Here is a 16,279-nt window from a genome sequence, read left to right as displayed (position 1 = left end):
CTGCTGATTGGCTCGAAGTCACCCATCTGGCTTTCATGCCTAAGAAGGGACTAGAACTCCCAGTTGCCCGGAGATTGGTTCGAAGTCACCCATCTGGCTTTTGTGCCTAAGGCAGGACTAGAACTCCCCGTCTCCTGATGATTGGTTCGAAGTCACCCACCTGGCTTTCGTGCCTAAGGTGGGACTAGAACTCCCCGTCTCCTGGAGATTGGTTCGAAGTCACCCATCTGGTTTTCGTGCCTAAGGTGGGACTAGAACTCCCTGTCGCCTGGTGATTGGCTCGAAGTCACCCAAGATGGCTTTCACGCCGAAAGCAGGACTACAACTCCCCGTCTCCTGGTGACTGGCCCAAAGTCACCCAGCTGGCTTTCCTGCCCCAGGTGGGACTAGAACTCCCAGTCTCCTGGTTTTCTGCCTGGTGTCTTAAACCGCTAGGCCAAACTAATAAGCAACCATTCATAATTTGAGGACTATTTATATCCTAAATATAGTTTGGAGAAGGGACCCCCCGAGACCCCTGTCTGCCCCCCAAGGACCCCCCCAAGCACCATTAACTGGGGACAACCCCCCGGCCCGGCCCGGCTCCTTACCGCTCATCCACGTCCTGAAACAAGCAACTGGGCGTGTGCCTGGTGGTGAAGATGCGTTTATCGGGAGGGATCCTGGGAGCTGGGAGGGGAAAAAATGGAAGCCGCAGATGAAGACAAGTTCGCTCCTCCAGGTTTACAAAAGGTGCCAATTTTCCCATTTTTCTTTTGGGAAAAAAAAAAGCTACGCCTTTGTCTCTCCTAAGCCACTTGGAAATCGCTTTTTTTAAAAATGGCCTAAAAAAAAAAAGCTTCCCTGCATGTTAAAAAGACAGTATGTCAGGGTTTTTAAACCTCCTCCTGCTGGTTTTCTGCATGCGGGGAGAGATGAATAATATGTGTCCTCTCCTTGAAAATCAGGAGCCTTTCATTCTTTGCATTCTCATATGCTTTGCCTGCATCAAGGCACCAGGGGGTACAGCCTTCCTTCCTTCGCTCACTCCCTCTCTTTTCCTCCCTCCCCTTCACCCCTTCTCCTTCCTTCCTTCTCCTTTCTTCACTCCTTCCCTCTTTTCCTTCCTTCCTCTTTTCCTCCCTCCCTTTCTTTCCTTCTTAAAGCCTCTTAAAGATTCCACCAAGATCCGATACCCCACTTGCTCTCTTAAGATCCGGAAGGCGTTGCTCCCAACTAGTAAAATGGGAATCTCCCAGGAAAAGCGGAGATAATCCCACGCCACTCCTGTGAGGAAGCCCGAGCGGTGGGCAACTTCTCCTCCGTTACCCCCTCTGGACTGCCCAAGGGAGACGCACACACACAGAGACACACAACGGATCTTTACCTTCGTAGCCTGAATGGATGCGCTCGGCAATGAGCAGGCAGCAGGGCTGCCCTTCGGCGCTGTCCGAATCCCGCACCTTGGTCAGGTAAGGGGTCAGCCGGAAGGGGTAGTAGCGCAGCTCCCGTCCTCCCGCGTGAGCTCCGCTGAGAAACAAACGCCTGCAATAAGACCAGAGGCCAAAGGAGACCAGGGCGAGCGGCAGAGCAGAACAGGGGACGGTATGTGGCGGATGTCCAGCCAGGTGTCCCCCGGAGAGTAGGGGAGGGATCCACACCTTCTCCCCCTCCCCAAGGGGGATTCCTCATTCTAAGTCTGTTTTTTCCCCCCTCCTCCTTCGTCCAGTGAGCCGGACATCGTCTAAGGAGGCTCTTTTGAAGGCCGGAACGCGCCCCAAGAGCCGAGTTCTAATCCCTGTCCCACCGGAGAGGGACGCAACTCACCTGATGCGGCAGAAGACGGATTTCTCTTGGGTGTAGTCCATGGCGGCTGCAGTTTGTGAAAGGGAGAAAGATTATTGAGGCGGGCGGTCAACGGCCTTTGGCCTGAGAAATTGGGAAAAAAATGTGCTTTTTTTTCTGAATTCCTCGCTCGGGCCTCGCCTCTCGTCCGACCGGCAGCTTTAAAGGCAAAGAGCTCCAAATCCAAAGCAACTGGAGATTTTAAACCTTCTTTTTTTTAAAAAACTGTCAGGTTTCCTAAAAATGCCCTAATTGATTCATGAGTCTCGAGCCAATTTTCAATAAAAAAAAACTAGTCATTTATGAAGAGTACCATTCTGGCCCAAAGTCACCCAGCTGGCTTTCATGTCTAAGGCGGGACTAGAACTCTCAGTCTCCTGGTGATTGGCCCAAAGTCACCTAGCTAGCTTTCATACCTAAGGCGGGACTAGAACTCACCGTCTCCTGGTAATTGGCCCAAAGTCACCTAGCTGGCTTTCATGCCTAAGGCGGGACTAGAACTCACCGTCTCCTGGTGATTGGCCTAAAGTCACCTAGCTGGCTTTCATACCTAAGGTGGGACTAGAACTCACCGTCTCCTGGTGATTGGCCCAAAGTCACCTAGCTGGCTTTCATGCCTAAGGCGGGACTAGAACTCACCGTCTCCTGGTGATTGGCCCAAAGTCACCTAGCTGGCTTTCATGCCTAAGGCGGGACTAGAACTCACCGTCTCCTGGTGATTGGCCTAAAGTCACCTAGCTGGCTTTCATACCTAAGGTGGGACTAGAACTCACCGTCTCCTGGTGATTGGCCTAAAGTCACCTAGCTGGCTTTCATGCCTAAGGCGGGACTAGAACTCACCGTCTCCTGGTGATTGGCCCAAAGTCACCTAGCTGGCTTTCATGCCTAAGGCGGGACTAGAACTCACCGTCTCCTGGTGATTGGCCCAAGTCAACCAAAGGCTGCTTTCACGGCTATAATGGAACTAGAACTCCCAGTTTCTTCCTTCCTAACCTGGTGCCTTAACCAGTAGTCCAACTCTCCTAGAAATCTTGGATACCATCAAAGGAGGAGTCCATCAGCTCTATTGTCCCTCCGGCTACTAGGCCTGACTCGATAGCAATGCTTCAAAGATGGGTGGACTTCAACCCCCCCACCCCCCACCCCCGGCAAGCTCGCCAGCGATCGCCCACTTACTGGCTGAGGGGCAGGTGCCCCAGGAGGGCAGGTGGTAGGGCGCTGTGGATCCGTAGAAGATGCTGACGTCTTGGGGGGCCAAAAACTCGGCAAACTTCGCCCCCTTGAAGACTTCTCTCTTGCAACGCAGAATGAAGGCCGCCTGGTCGGAAATGTAGAGGATTTTCCCCGTGGTGAAGGATACAGCCACCGTGAAAGTGTCCTTTGTTTTGGCAAAGCAGAAGAAAACAGGAAGGGTTAAGCTATGGAAGATGCTCCCTGAAACAGGGGCCTCCAACCTTGGGTACTTTAAGACTGGTGGACTTCAACTCCCAGAATTCCCCAGCCAGCCATGTAGAGTAACTTTCTTAATATGACGGTGGGTATGCAGTAAACGTAATATATCTTGACTTCAGCAAAGTGAAGGGGGGAAAAAGAGCCGGCTGAGGAATTCTGGAAGTTGAAGTCCACAAGTCTTAAATCAGGGGTCTCCAACCTTGGCCACTTTAAGACTGTGGACTCCAACTCCCAGAATTCCCCAGCCAGCCACATAGGGTAACTTTCTTAATAGACGGTGGGTATGCAGTAAACGTAATATATCTTGACTTCAGCAAAGTGAGGGAAAAAAAAGAGAGCTGGCTGGGGAATTCTGGGAGTTGAAGTCCACAAGTCATCAAGCTGGAGACCCCTGCCGTAGAAGATCTTCTGGGCCCAGAAACATGGGAGCGGGGAGTCAGGCTGAACAGAGTCTGGTTGGGGAGGATGGGACTGGAGTCCAACGTATTTAGAGGCCACGAAATCCGTTCAAGATGGGAGGGGAGACGACCCATCAGCCTCAAACCCAATGCCTTGATCCTCATCCGAGGAGGTAGCTAGCAATGGCAAACTGTCAAGAAGAGAACAAATCCTTCATGTTGTGCCTGCAACAAGCTTGGGGAGATATCTAGACTGACCCACCAGCATCCTGGTGTGAGGAGAAGGACATCCCTCAGTTCTGGACCCACAATTTTGCAGTGACACCAACACCAACTCTCATTAAAGAGGATGGCACAGACAGAATATGTCCGAAATGAGTACGGCTGTTTAAACAGCCTCGTGTTTCACTCTGCGTCCGTCATAAATATGAGTCAGTTTGCCCAGAGTCCGAATTCTGATCGTGCAACCCTGCTGGCGGGAAAAGGGTCCCAGGGTCGCCTTTTTCCGGCGCCGTTGCAAACTTTGAACAGTCACTAAGCGAGGACTAAGACCCATCCGTGGGGAAGAAAGCTCCCGGCAGCCTGACTTACGGGGTTTTTGAGGGTGTATTCCGACGTGATGTTCTCCAGCTCCTCGATGGTGTAGGTAGAGATATCGAGGCTGCAGGCCTGGCTGTCCTCCATGCTCCATTGCTGATAGTAATCCTGGCTCGCTAAACGACGGGGAAGGAAGAGTAGATCAGAATGAGCATATGGATTTATTAAATGCATACAAGACAAATACAATGGCAGAGTTGGAAGGGACCTTGGAGGTCTTCTAGTCCAACCCCCTGCCTAGGCAGGAAACCCTATGCCGTTCCAGACAAATGGCTATCCAACATCTTCTTAAAGACTTCCAGTGTTGGGGAATTCACAACTTCTGGAGGCAACTTCTGTTCCACTGATTCATTGTTCTAACTGTCAGGAAGTTTCTCCTCAGTTCTAAGTTGCTTCTCTCCTTGATTAGTTTCCACCCATTGCTTCTTGTTCTACCCTCAGGTGCCTTGGAGAATAGTTTGACTCCCTCTTCTTTGGGGCAACCCTTGAGATATTGGAAGACTGCTATCATGTCTCCCCTAGTCCTTCTTTCTCTTAAGCTAAACATACCCAGTTCCTGCAACCGTTCCTCATATGTTTTAGCCTCCAGTCCCCTAATCCTCTTTGTTGCTCTTCTCTGCACTCTTTCCAGAGTCTCCGCATCTTTTTTACATCGTGGCGACCAGAACTGAATGCCGTATTCCAAGTGTGGCATTATAAAGTGGCATTAACCCTTCACATGATCTTGATTCTCTCCCTCTGTTGATGCAGCCTAGAACTGTGTTGGCTTTTTTGGCTCACTGGGAAAAGGCTGGCGGTTCCCCTTGCAAGTCACTAGGCCGCTCCTTGGTTGAGTAGTGTTTCTCAACTAGGCCCTTTGGAGACGGGTGGACTCCCAACAGACAGGGTTGCTGAAGTCAAGGTATATTATCTTGACTGCATACCTACCATCTACTATGAAAGTAACCCTACATGGCTGGCTGGGGAATTCTGAGGGGAAGTCCACTTATCTTAAAGTGGCCCAGGTTGGAGACCCCCGATTTAGGAATTGTGGACTTCAACTCCCAGAATTCCCCAGCCAGCCTGCTTTAAAATGGATGGCCTTCAAATTCGAGAATTCTCTAGTCAGTTTAAGAGGGGTGGACTTCAACTCCCAGAATTCCTCAGCCTTCACGTTTTAGGAAATATGAACTTCAACTCCCACAATTCCTCAGCCTTCATGGTTTAGGAAGTATAAACTTCAATTCCCAAAATTCCTCAGCCTTCTTGTTAAGTGTGTTCAACTCCCAGAATTCCTCAGCCTTCATGTTTTAGGAAGTATAAACTTCAACTCCCAGAATTCCTCAGCCTTCACGTTTTAGGAAATATGAACTTCAACTCCCACAATTCCTCAGCCTTCATGGTTTAGGAAGTATAAACTTCAATTCCCAGAATTCCTCAGCCTTCTTGTTAAGTGTGTTCAACTCCCAGAATTCCTCAGCCTTCATGTTTTAGGAAGTATAAACTTCAACTCCCAGAATTCCTCAGCCTTCACGTTTTAGGAAATATGAACTTCAACTCCCACAATTCCTCAGCCTTCATGGTTTAGGAAGTATAAACTTCAATTCCCAGAATTCCTCAGCCTTCTTGTTAAGTGTGTTCAACTCCCAGAATTCCTCAGCCTTCATGTTTTAGGAAGTATAAACTTCAACTCCCAGAATTCCTCAGCCTTCACGTTTTAGGAAATATGAACTTCAACTCCCATAATTCCTCAGCCTTCATGTTTTAGGAAGTATAAACTTCAACTCCCAGAATTCCTCAGCTTTCATGTTTAAGTATGAACTTCAACTCCCAGAATTCCTCAGCCAGCCTGCTTTAAGTTGGGTGGCCTTCAATTCCCAGAATTCCTCAGCCAGGCTGCTTTGAGATGGATGGCCTTCAATTCCTATAATTTTCCAGCCAGCCAATTTTCACATGCACTTCAACTGCCCAAATTCCCTAGCCGGCATTAAGATGGGTTGGACTTCAACTCCCAGAATTCCCCGGCCAGTGTGACTTTAAAGCAGTGTGGGCTTCAACTCCCAGAAAATTGTGGCTGGGGAATTCTGGTAAATGTAGTCCCCACGTCTTAAAAGCAGCCCAAGTTGAAAAACCACTTCAGAATTAGAAACATTTCGCTCCAAGCAAGCAGAAAAAAATATATAAGGCCATTCAGCCCAATTCTTTCTAAAGCTGTTAAGCCGTCTCTGCCCACTGGCAATGCCCCCCCACACCACCCCAAACGGCAAAGGACCCACCTTGGACCTGCTTCACGCAGGAGAGGGCGTACTGGAGGGTAGCCAGCGTGCCCGACTTCCCCTTGCTGCGTTTCTCGGAAGGCAGACAGATTTTCATCTCCTTGAGCGCTTTCATTAGCTCCTTCTGCGTCTTCACGCGGGCCGACTGCTCACTGCTGCAGGGGTTCAAAGGAGAGGCCGGTCGATTATCTACTATATCATCCTCTTCATTTAACGACCCCATAATCCCTTGCGGGGTAGAGTCTGGGCAACTGATTGGAGCTAGCAGAATGTTGACTGGCCAGATGCCGTCCCTGTCGCCAGTGTGGAGTTTTGTTCGGCAGATATATTCTTCATTGTGCCGAGAGAGAGAACTATCTGCCTCTACCTAGGATCGAACTCACAGCCTCCTGATTGAACTCCACTTCTAGGCCACCACGGCTAAGCCAAGGATTAGCTGTCGTTTGTTGTTAATTTTTTTAACGTTAATGCTCTCGGTTTCAATATTTCTATTTTAATTGCCTATATACTATTATTGAGAATGAGGCACCCAAAGTTGCTTGATACTTTGATGGGTGGCAAATCCACATTAAATAAACTAAATAAACTAAATAATAATAATAATAATAATAATAATAATAATAATAATCTCGACCCAGCAGCTTGCAATAATAATAATAATAATAATAATAATCTCGACCCAGCAGCTTGCAATAAGTATCCTGCTTTATTGCATTTTTTTTTCTTTCATGCTGCTGTGATATCATCTCATCATTTAACATGGAATCATAGGGTTGGAATGGGACCCTAGAGGTCTTCTAGTCCATCCCCCGCTTCAAGACAAAAGACAGCCTTATATCAGCCTGGTCAAACGGTTGTCATGTCATTTCCCATCCTTTCCCCAATTTTCTGTTCTCTTTACATTCTTCTAGAAGAGGGATAAGTAGCTATGGCCTCTTTGTATGATCTCTGGACTCCGACTGCCAGAATTCCTGAGTCAGCCATGCTGAGCCACGCCGGCTCAGGAATTCTCGGAGCGGAAATCCACAAGTCGTAAAAAAAAAAAAGTGGCACAATTGTAAATATTCTTGGAGAGGAAGTAAAGAGCACCCAGAGAAGGGGGGGGGGGGGAATTGAGATATTCCCCCCCCTCTCTCTCTTCATTTGGTAGTTATTTGCTGTTTTCAGCGCCTGTGGAGTCAGATATTAGAGAGGCAGAAGAACAGCGGGAGCCTGCTCCCGGTGTGCGCATGCGCAGAGCTGCCAGAAGGCAAGAACAATTAAGAAAACAGGGTCGACTCGGGAGGAAGGCTCGGAGAGGATTGCCTCCTCCCGTAAGACATAAAAGAGGAGCGAACGGGACGTGAGCTTTTGCAGGAAGCAATTTGTTCGTTTTGGTCGGTTCTAGCTTTGAGTTGTTCTGTTGGACTCTGTGCTACGTTTGGCCTTGCTCTGCTTTTGGCAGTTAGGTCTCCGGCAGCATTCCCAGGGAGATAAAAGGTGGCTGTTTCTCAACATTCCCCTGAAAGGCCATAGCAACTCGAGCAGACGTCTGTCAGGATCTTCGCAGGCGGTTTGGGGAGCCTCGTGGGCTGTGAATGAACATAAAACGGCACAGCCGTTGAAATAAAAAGAGGATTTGGGGGACTAAGATGGTGGTTTATGCTTTCTCCGGAAGCCTAGGTTAGAACAGTGTTGCAGGCACACCTGGCCCATCCCAGCTTACCTGCAGCCGCTGGTGGAGGGATTGTCCTGCTCCGAGCTGCCACTCAAAAGACTGTAGGCGATGGAGCTGCTGGGAGGGGACGGGCTCTGCGAATTGGAGCTGGGGAGAGATGGGGGTGGGGGAGTTAGATCTTGGAAAAACACCCAATTCTGTTTATGGATATCAATCCCCCCACCCCAAAACTGCAGGTTAAGTCCTCGGCTTACGACAATTAGAAGCAGAACTTTTCATTGCTAAGCCGGGCAGTTGTCAAATGAGTCATCCCACGCGACAGCTACTTTGTCTGCCCTGGTTGTTAAGCGAGTCACCGGGTCGTTAAATGAATCCACGGACAATGCTGGTCGGACGCAGGCTGGGAAAGTCGCGATCATCACGTGCGAGGACCAGTTGTTAAGACACTTTTTTTTCCCCCGGTGCCGTCGTAACTTGAAAACGGTAGCTAGCCAAACGGTCATTAAGTTGAGGACTACCTGTCCCATCCGATTCTGGGATGACCCCGGTGACCTGCTAATGACCAAGGCTTTACAGGTAGTCCTCAAACTTACCCGCCCTTGTTGAGTGACTATTCAAGCTTACAACAGCACTGGGGAAAAATTTGACTTTAACGACCGCTCCTCGCACTTATGGCCGTTGCGGCATGAGTCGCATGACTAAAATGCGGGCACAGTAAAATTCGTTGTGGTCACATGACAGCCCCCCAATTGGTGACATTCCCAGCCAGCCTTCCATCAAGGAAGGAAGCTGGATTCACTTAGCGACCACATGCTTCGCTTAACGACCTCTGGGATTCGCTTCACCCGTGGCAAAAAAAATAAAACCACCCCAAAACCAACCAAGGCCGTAAAATCAGATGGGATTCAGCTCAGAACTGTCTTGCTTAGCGACATAAATTCATTCTGGTCGTAAGACGAGGACGGAGTCTTCTTCCTACCTCTTGTTGCTCTCCGTGGTCTCCAGGAGAGCCGAGTCCTTCCCGTTGCCACTGCTGTTCGAACTACTGTGCGACTCTCTGGGAGACTCGTTGCCGCTGGAGCCGTTGCTGTTGACGTCCATGTCGTCGGTGGCTTGGCCCTGGGCATCGCTCCCACGAGGAGCCCGCGTCCTGCGGGGGGCGCCGGAGCTGCCGCTGCTGCTGTTCTGGCTGGAGTCGCACCCAGCGCTCATGCCTGCTTGCGGAAGATGGGCCTTGGCTTTGGAAGAAGTAACAGGGCGCTAAATGCTATAAATCCCAGGCCCCGGGGGGGGGGGAGTGCGTAGCGGGCGGGCCTCGCCGGCGAAAACGGAACTTCCTTCTTCGTGGGGGGGGGGCACCAAGGGGCCTCACTCAAGGGGAATCATTTCGTAGCAAAGGCCTACAAGGGAAAGACATTTTTTTAAAAAAAATCCCACCAAGTTAGAATAAATAACATAAAATAGAACTTGGGCAGAAAAATCGCCGCTTGGTGCCCTTTCCCCCTTCCCCGAATCCCCGACCAATGGTGTCCCTTCTGTTGCTGAGGTCAAAGGTGAGCCCTTCAAAGACCCTTTTCCATTGGCAAGGCTGCTTAAAATCTGCTATCCGCACCACCATTGGGGGAAACTTTGGAGAGGGCCGGACTTCAACTCCCAGCATTCCCCTCTGCCAGCACTGTCCCACTTGCTGGGGCTGAAAACTTGGCATGATTCCTCAATTCTTACGAAGCAAAATAAAAACTCGTTCCTGAGTTTGATTAGAAACTCCAGTGATGGATTCGGGAGCCGGCTGTGAATGGATCCCACCTCCAGGATCTCATCCTGTAATCCCCCCGTCCCGTCCCACCCCCGAGTTTATATTTTTACAGGCTGATGTCAGGTTTCCTTTTTTATTTATTTACTTAAAATTTATTTACAAGCATGTAAAATACACGCGCACACAAAACTCAAAGACGTACACCGCATTTACACAATACAATACGAACGGGAGCTTCCTGTTCTTTCGAATAGCAATTGCCACCTTATATTGTTTCCCCTTCTATTAGATTTCATTTGCATTTCACCATTCTTAACCCTCTTACTCTCTCTGCTATATTGGCTGATTACCTCTAGTAAATTTAAACCCCTTGGATACATATATATGTGTTAATTCTCCTTAACTACTATTTGGGGGCTTTGGTTGTCTTCCTTCATTGATCCTTGTTTTTTTTCCTCCATCCACCTCTACCATTTATCCCATATCTGGTAGTATTCTGTTTCTTGTTTTCCCTGAATTTCTTTTCTTAATTTATCCATTTCAGCACAGTCCATCACCTTTCTTATTCTTTCATCTTCGCTTGGAATTAATTTGTTTTTTTCCATTTCTGGGCAAAGGAAATCCTGGCTGCCGTAATTATATGTAATATTAAATACTGAATTTCTTTTTTATATTTCACAGTCTTTATTCCTAATAAAAAAAAACTTCAGGTTTCCATTCTATTTTAACACCTGTTATTACCTCTAGCCACTTTTTGATCCTTTCCCAAAATTTCTTAGCCTCCTCCCAAGTCTGTTCCATGCATTGATTCACATTTCCAGCATTTTTTTTTGGGGGGGGGGGGGGTATTTGTTGAGATTTGAGCTCACCTTGTTGGTGCCATCTGTAAAATATTTTGCACTGATTTTCCTTGTACGCAACTGATAGTGTCATTTTTAAGCTCATTCCCCCAAATTTTTCCCCGTTTATCTCAGGTTTTGATCTAACACCGTTTTCTGCCTTTGCCCGATACAAGGATTGCAAAGATTTATTTAAGATCCAATTTATGACCGTCGTTGGATCATTTTAGCCACTAAGTGACCAATCAGGCGACTGGACTCAATTTTATGACTGTTTTTATCGCGCTCATTAAGCAAGGTGTGCGGTCATTAAGGGAATCATGCGGTCGTTAAGGGAATCTGGCTTCCTTGACTTACAACCACGATTGGGACTGGACTTTCGGTCACTAACTGAGCCATCATGTGATTGGACTCCATTTTACAACCACTTTTCCTCTCCCCATTAGGCAAATCATGGTGGTTGTTAAGGGAGACATGTGTCCATTAAGTGAATCACATGGATGCTAAGCAGATCCGGCTTCCCGGTTGATTTTGCTAGGTGGCCCTCAACTTAAAACACCATTTAATTACCATTTTTACAGCAGTCATTAAGCAAACAGCATGGTCATTAAGTGAATCACATAGTTAAGTGAATTGCATGGCCGCCACTAAGCAAATCTGGCCACCCCAGTTGATTTTGCTAGGTGGTCCTCGACTTACAACCCCATTTTACGACCATGTTTCTGCCGGCCGTTAAGCAAACGGTGTGGTCATTAAGCGAATTGTGTGGTCATTAAGCGAATACGGCACACACACACACACACACAATTGATTCTGCTTGTTGGAAGCTGGCCGGGGAGTGATTTTTGCAACCACCAAAAAATGGAAGCCAGTACACAAATTTGCAGTCGGGGGATTGGTGGTGTCTGTGATGGTCATAACTCCGAGGACAGGTCCTAAGTCACTTTTTCCGAGTCTGTCATAACTTTGAAGCATTGTTAAAGCTACATTCCTTCTTTGGGACTTAAGCAATGTTTGTCAACAAGGATCATGTGGACTTCAACTCCCAGAATTCCCCAGCCAGCTGAAGCTGGCTGGGGAATTCTGGGAGTTGAAGTCCACCTATCTTCAAATTGCAAACGTTGAATCAAACTTCCATTGCATCATTTGGAAACGCTGGGAATATTTCTATGAACAAAAAGCCTGTTTCCGAAGGCCGACTCCCATCCAGCCTAGTCATTAGCAGTGCAAACAAGCCCGGCCCTCTTCCCTTTGCTCCTCTCCAGCCAAAAACACAACCACACTGCCAACTCACAACTTCACTCCCGCCTCTTGAAGCCAACGACAGCTATCAAAACACTAGCAAACTTTTACAAAGCCGCCCGAAAGTCCCAATCAGCCGGCTTAAAAGAGGCACTTAAAGCCATCCTTCTCCCTGGCACGCGCCCCCACGGTGCCCTGCGGCTGGGGAGCATGGGCCCTGTTGTACCAGCCTTCCTTTGGGGGGGGGGGGAAATAGAACACCCTGCCTAGCGAATACGTGTAGGCGGTGCAGTTCTCAACTCACCAGCAAAGCTGCAAAAAATGTCACAACGTCTTAAGCACAGGGTGTTCTTTTCGCAACAGGAAATTCTATAAAAGGCAAGCCAGGGGGAATTTTGGGGCTGTTGTTGGGTTGTTGTTTTTGTTTTAAATAACTTTTAAAGCTGCGGCAGCTGGGTTTCAAAGAGAAACCATTTTGTTTCACAACCGACGACAAAGAGTTGCGTTGGCTGGGCAAACAAAACTCGCCAAGTTTCTGTTTGCACACACACACACACACACACACACATCCCCAAAAGTGGGGGGATCCAAGAACCAAAACGTTTTGATTTTATTTTCCTTTGATCCCCAAATCCCGATCGCCATTACAAGTATAATTAAAAAATCAATAAAATCATGGCCAGCGGGAGGGGCCGGAAGTTGGGTTTGGGGGTTCAGCTTGCCAGCCCTCTTCCGCCCCCCCCCCCCGAGTCCCACCATAAGAGAGGGGGGGGGAGTGGCTATCTGCAAATCCTACTCCTCTATCGAGACTCCCTTTCTAAGCAAACTTTTCAGAAGGGTGGACTTCAACTCCCAGAATCCTCATTTGGGAGAAAGGGGGGGGTGGAAACAGAGCTCCTGGGGGATCCTGGGAGTTGAAGTCCCCTTCAAAGTGACCCAGATTTTGGGGGGGGGGAAACCCTGCTTAAGAGGTGGGCTTCAACAGATAGGGAGGGAAACTCAAGACACTCCAAAAAACTCCTCCAATTTCCCCCCCCACACACACACACACCAGAATCCTAGGGCCCTTTTGAGGTCTTCTAGCCCACCCCCCATCGTCCCATCCCCCCCCCCCCCGAAAGAAGCCGGTCCAAACCAAACATCCCCCTAAAAAAAAATAGCAGAAGGAAAAGCGGCACAGAAAACACCCCACCGATTCTTCCCTCCCCCACGGGCAGGCCAGACTCGCCCGTCTATAGAAGACTAGAGGCAGGAAGGGCCCCTCGAGGTCTTCTAGTCCACCCCTCGCCCCCCTCCCAAAGAAGCCAACACCTCTCTTTCCAACTTTAAGAAAGCAGCTTACATGGATGGCACCTCCTTCTGCTGCTGCGCCCCCCTCTCTTCCTTGACGGGGTCTCCTCGAGGCCAAGTAGACCCTCCTCAAGAGAGGAGAAGCCCCCTCCCCATATTCCCGATCCAGGCCAGGCTCTCTCTCTCTCTGCCCCCCCCGCAAGCCCCCCTTTCTCCGCCTTGCATTAATAAGGCAAACAGACGCTCCCCTTCCCTCCGCCTACTCCCCCCTCCTCCTCCTCTCCTGCCGCCCCGCCTGCAGCACATGGCCGAGACGGGTGCTTCGCAGCGCCGGCCTCCCTCCTTCCCTGCCCGGATTACGAAAGCGCTCGGCGGAGGGAACATTCTGTTCCCTGCCCGGGGTCCACGTGATGCCCGAGGGGGGCTTGCCAGCCACGATTACCACCGCCGCTATGCAGCCTCTAGGCGGGGCTCCCGCTTCTCCCAGCCAGCCAGATCCACGAAGCCCCCCACCCCCCGACCCTCCAAAGGAGCCGATTGCACGCCCCTCCTCCGCTTTTTGCACGCGCACTTTCTTTCTTTCTTTCTTTTTTGCACGGCCCGTCGGGAAAGGATGGTTTTGTTTTTTAGGGTCTCCTTCCTGGAGTAGGGGGTTGGACTAGATGACCTCCAAGGTCCCTCCCAACCCCTTTGCCATTCTGTTCAATTCATTCATTCAACTGCTCCCGGGATTTTTTTTGGGGGGGGGGGTTAGGGGTTAAGATGGGGTGGGGTCCCAGCCAGATCCGGACAGTCCCCTGCCCTCCCCCCCCCAAAAAATGGGCCATTGCACGCCCGCTCCGCTTTTTGCACGCGCACTTTTCTGCACGCGCACTTTTCTTTCTTTCTTCCTTCCTTGCACGCCCGTCGGGGGGGTGGAAATGGAGCAGGATTGTTTGGGGTGGTGGTTGTTTTTTTTTAAAGGCTCTCCTTCCTGGAGCAGGGGGGTCGGGCTAGATGACCTCCAAGGTCCCTTGCCGTTGTTACAATCAATTCATTCGTTCCTCACGGGGGGGGGAGGTGGGGTTGAGATGGGGCGGGGTCCCACTTCTCCCAGGCCAGCCAGATCCGCAAGCCCGCTCCCCTTACCCCCTAGGGGCCGCTTGCGAGCCCACCCCGCTTTTTGCACGCGCGCTTTTTTTTCTCTTGCACGCGCGCTTTTTTTTTCATTTGCACGCGCACTTTTCTATCTTCCTTTTGTCGGGAAAGGAGACGATTAATATATATATTTTTTTCTTAAGGGTCTCCTTCCTGGAGCAAGGGGAGAGGGGTTGGACTAGATGACCTCCAAGGTCCCTTCCGACTCGTTAAATCAATTCATCAAACTACTCACGGGGCTGCAGACGGGAGGGTGGAGGGCGGGGGAGACGCTCGGGTTCCTCCCTGGCTCGCTTCTCTGGGTGCGGGGGAGGAGAAGCCCTGGCTTTAACCGACGCAAGCCTGAGCCGGAGCGAACTGCTCCCCGGCTCCTCGGGACCAATGGGCGGTGGTGCCCTCGCTGTCTGCCGGCATTCTTTCCCCTCGGAAGCGACGCGGCGCGGAAAATCGGTGCGGAGAACCGCAGCAGCAGCAGGTGAAGGAGCTCTCTCTCTCTCGCTTGGCCGGCTCGACTGCCTCTGGCTCCGGCAGGAGGCGGCGCGTTGTATAAACCAAAAGCGAGGCGGAGCGGGCGGAGGGAGGGGAGGCAGAAGCAGCGCTTTGGCTCCCGGGCCCGGGTGATGTCAGCCGGCTTTACACGCCCCGCTCCGCACGTGGACCGTGGTGCTGCCACTGGACGCCTGCTCGGGCCGCCGATTGGCTGGAAGGCCGCGGCCAATGGGAAGGCGACGTTCCGACTGCATAATTAGAAGGGGGCGGAGCGGGGGCGGACTCAAGTGCAGCCCGCGGACGAAAGGGAGGGGAAAGGAAGCGGGAACGTCAACCGGCGCCCTCCGTCCCAGAATAAGGAATAACCGCGCTTGGAAGGGATAGGATGTAGGTTGAAGGGATAAAATTGCTTGCATTTTAAAACCTGTCTCTGTGTGTCTGTGTGTGTGTGTGTGTGTTGTATTTGTGCTGATAAATAAATAAAGGGAGACTAGTATAGATCTATTTCAAGCTATTTAGCTCTCATCAGCTAGCCATACCCTCACTGGGATTCGGTATGGCTAGCTGATGAGAGCTAAATAGCTTGAAATAGATCTATACTAGTCTCCCTTCATTTATTTATCAGCACAAATACAACACACATATAAAAGGCAACATTAAAAATATGGTTGTCTGCCTGGAGGGTCTCCTGCAGTGAGCCGAAAGACAAAGAGGGAGCAGTGAATTTCCTCCCATATTTGGACATACCAGGGGTTGTAACACAAATACATACATACATACACACACACACACACACATATTTGTGTTGTATTTGTGCTGATAAATACATAAAGGGAGACTAGTATAGATGTATTTCAAGCTATTTGGCTCTCATCAGCTAGCCATACCCTTACTGGGATTTGAACCTGGGCTGTAATAACATATTAGGCAGATTCATTAGCCATTAAGCCACAGGCTCTCCTCCTTATCAGCTGAGCCAGGGAAATAGGTATGTATTGTGTTACAACCCCTGGTATGCCCAACACAAATATAACAAAGGCAACATTAAAAATATGGTTTTCTGCCTGGATGGTCTCCCGCAGTGAGCCGAAACACAGAAAGGGAAAGCAGCGAGTTCCCTCCCATATTTAGGCATACCAGGGGTTGTAACACAATACATATATATGTGTGTGTCTACCCTAGACGAGTTCAAATCACCAGGACCGGATGGATTACACCCCAGGGTTCTGAAGGAACTGGCAGGCGAGATCTCAGAATCACTGAACTAGATCTTTCAGAGATCCTGGAGCACCGGGGAACTACCAGAGGATTGGAAAAGAGCTGATGTGGTTCCCATCTTCAAA

General features: G+C 49.8%; 1 protein-coding gene across 4 annotated transcripts in view; it reads right to left on the bottom strand.

The window, feature by feature from the left end:
• The window catches only part of LOC309381405 (period circadian protein homolog 1-like), a 34,686-nt gene extending 19,668 nt beyond the window's left edge, over positions 1–15,018 (bottom strand). Inside the window, exons 1-9 of one of the 4 annotated variants that reach the window (XM_081932356.1) lie at positions 14,683–15,018; positions 9,163–9,583; positions 8,232–8,330; positions 6,527–6,681; positions 4,266–4,387; positions 3,001–3,202; positions 1,807–1,852; positions 1,367–1,524; positions 591–669 (exon numbers count right to left, since the gene is read on the bottom strand). In XM_081932356.1, coding sequence (XP_081788482.1) covers positions 591–669; positions 1,367–1,524; positions 1,807–1,852; positions 3,001–3,202; positions 4,266–4,387; positions 6,527–6,681; positions 8,232–8,330; positions 9,163–9,395 — 1,094 coding nt within the window. In that variant the 5' untranslated portion in view covers positions 9,396–9,583; positions 14,683–15,018. Of the gene's footprint in view, positions 1–590; positions 670–1,366; positions 1,525–1,806; positions 1,853–3,000; positions 3,203–4,265; positions 4,388–6,526; positions 6,682–8,231; positions 8,331–9,162; positions 9,584–13,362; positions 13,462–14,682 lie in introns of those variants that run through there. The other 3 variants (XM_081932359.1, XM_081932358.1, XM_081932357.1) reach the window with 3 other exon arrangements.
• Positions 15,019–16,279: the final 1,261 nt, after the last annotated feature.

Source organism: Natrix helvetica, assembly GCF_964273705.1.
Source record: "Natrix helvetica genome assembly, chromosome: Z".
NCBI lineage: Eukaryota > Metazoa > Chordata > Lepidosauria > Squamata > Natricidae > Natrix > Natrix helvetica.
Note: the sequence above shows the minus strand (reverse complement) of the source record. Positions and strands in the feature narration are given on the sequence as shown.